The sequence below is a fragment of the Nematolebias whitei genome, chromosome 1, assembly GCF_014905685.2.
Source record: "Nematolebias whitei isolate Nwh7 chromosome 1, NemWhi1, whole genome shotgun sequence".
NCBI classification, from domain to species: Eukaryota; Metazoa; Chordata; class Actinopteri; order Cyprinodontiformes; family Rivulidae; genus Nematolebias; species Nematolebias whitei.
This window is the reverse complement of record NC_056498.1, coordinates 47,312,397-47,315,061: the sequence shown is the minus strand read 5'-3', so window position 1 is coordinate 47,315,061 and position 2,665 is coordinate 47,312,397. Positions and strand designations below refer to the sequence as shown.

At 44.1% G+C, this 2,665-nt stretch overlaps 1 protein-coding gene across 1 annotated transcript in view; it reads left to right on the top strand.

Moving 5' to 3' along the window:
- The window catches only part of LOC119422654 (arginyl-tRNA--protein transferase 1), a 118,184-nt gene extending 116,449 nt beyond the window's left edge, over positions 1 to 1,735 (top strand). The window contains exon 11 of the mRNA XM_037690078.1: positions 1,557 to 1,735. Within this exon, the coding sequence (XP_037546006.1) occupies positions 1,557 to 1,735 (179 nt within the window). The remainder of the gene's footprint in view (positions 1 to 1,556) is intronic.
- Positions 1,736 to 2,665: the final 930 nt, after the last annotated feature.

The window sequence follows — 2,665 nt, the reverse complement described above, 5'->3', positions numbered from 1 at the left end:
CATCCATCCAACCAAATATCCATCCATTATCTTTACTCACCTCTTCCTTTTCGGGTCACTAGTGCCCATATCATTTTGTCTGTTTGTCTAAAACAGGTCTCACTTGTAAATGAGTCTCTGAGGCTCAATGTGATTAATCTGTATAAATAAAGGTTGAATGTCCAGCAGTCACTGTGTGAGAGGCATGGGACACCCTGGACATGTCTCCAGTCCATCACAGGGACACATGGAGACAAACGAGACAAACAACCTTTCACTCGCTCTCTCACTTAGGGACAATTTAGAGTTACCAATCAGTCTAACATGCATGTTTTTGGTCTGTGGGAGGAAACTGGAGTACCCAAAGAAAACCCACGCATGCACGGGGAGAACATGCAAACTCAATCCAGAAAGGTCTTGGTCCGGGAGTTGAACCAGTGACCTTCTTTTTGATAGACAATAGCTCTACCTACTGATCCACTGTGCCGCCCTACACTTGTCTTGTTCCTCCATATTTGTTACACAGACTACGGTCATAATGCAGGTCAGCCACGTGGATCGAGCTTCCTCGTGGTTTTTTGCAGATTCAGCTTTGATTCTGTTTTGTGCGTACCTGAATTCCAGAACTTGATATGAATGTATCTGGGAAACCACAAGAGTAACTTCTTTCAAACTGCACCGTTCGCTGTAGTTCAGGATAACTTTTCATTTCATCCTCTGCAGCGAGAATCTTTAACCTCTGACATCTGTAATTCAGCTGCTTGCTCCCGTTTCAGCGTTTTCTCATTTCACTTCTCCGCCCGACCAGAAGTTTATATTTATTCCTTGACTCTCTGACAGGCCAGACCTCATCGTCTGAACCCAAGAAGACGAGTTTCGAGTGTTGTGAATGTTTTAGGTGTTTTACAGCCGGTGAAATCTGAGAAGGCTTTCAGAGGATGAGCAGAATACTTATTTATTGAGTGACAGACTATAATAAACTTTTTACAGCGCCAGGGAATAAGAAAGAAACACGATTTTCCACTCGCGGTGGAACATGAGCCCTTCGTACCTGTGCAGAGTATCGCCGGGTCCTGTTGGCTCAGTCGGGGCACCCTGCTGGGCCCTGCGCCGTCTCTCGGCACCAGCTGTGTGCAGCTTGGCTCCGGCTCTCTCTCCTGGAGGCGTTGGTATAAGTGCAAAAATAAAGGTCAACGTTTTTCACCTTTTTTTTCCATCCGACTCTCCAGAGGACTGTATTTTTTTAAAGCTTGTAAACACACTCATGAGATCTGACGTGTTTTCGTTGGTCTGACGGGAGCTGGCAGCGAATGACACGGGACTTGAGGAGATGCTGAGTTTGGCTACCCGACAGGGGTGCGAGGCCAAACAGACTCGCCTCGCTCGCAGTGACTCAAACCTTCGGGCTCAGGGGAATTACATCGCTCCTAACAGCTTCTCGGAATAATGATTTATCCGTGCCAAGTCACTCCGAGGTTAGTTCGAATGAGCGCAGCAAAAGAGTCAGGACGTTTATTGTGTTGGATGTGTCTCCGCTGGTCCTTATTATGTTTTTATATGTGCTTGTTTTCGTCTAGGGGATGCTCGGGCGCTGAAGGACGTGGGCAGAGCTCTGGTGCTGTACAAACGAGTCCCCATGCCGTACGCAGCCTACAGACGCAAGCGCAAAGGCCCCGTGGACGAGGCGGTCGTGCAGCAGTACGCCGGCCTGGTCGGTCAGGACTGCGCTGAAAGGATCTTACTTTATCGCTCCTGAGCGTTGCACCTTTTATGTGCACCCAAACGAAACTCGTAGAAATGTCCGCTGTAGTCTGTAAGTGCTCTCTGCCGTCTCCTTGTAGACTCGACACGCTTACCTCTGCACATGCAGGAACAACCTTCTGCTGCAAACAACTTCCAAGTGGTGCATATTTGTGTTTTTTTAAAATATCCTTCCATTTATTGCTTAAATAACCACCTGAATGTCACTTTTATATTATAATCTATCATAAAATTATTTCACTCTTAAGCAGTATCTCCCTGGGCGGTGGCTGTTGGAGACTACCGTATTTATCGATAGTCAAACTTTATTCAACTCATTCACAATAACTCTCTTGTAAACATAAAATTGGTTTGAGCACAACCAGAATTAATAGATGAGGATTATAAGGCTCACTTTGTGCCACCTTATAGTCTGAAAAATACGGTAGTTGGTGACACAGAATGGTGATAAAATCTCTTTTTTTTTTTTTTCTGTCTCACTGAAGTAATTTTTTTTAAATTCACAGCCATATTCTGAGCATCACAGATTATTTAGTTGCACACTGTGCACACCTCCACATTTATGATATAATCTACAGTACGCATTTGAGTTCTGAAAACGTTTTGGATTCTCGCTCATGATTATCGTTCATCCGTTGGTCTCAAAAAATAAAAAAAAATAACAATAATAATGATAATTGGTTTCCAACAGCTGCAGCCTGGTGAGGTGCAAGCGTTATGGTGGAACAACACCGAGCTAGGAACTCTCGTTTAGTTGAAACAGGTTTGGATTTGTTTGGTTTTGATTGTCGACTGGATTGTGTATGTTCCATGAAAAAATAAAAAAAGATATTAAGAACAAAAAAAAAAAGTAAGTTGTCTCATATTCTCAAGTAGGTATCTCTGCAGACAAATTCAGAAGGCGTGTCTGGAGGGCCACATTTGA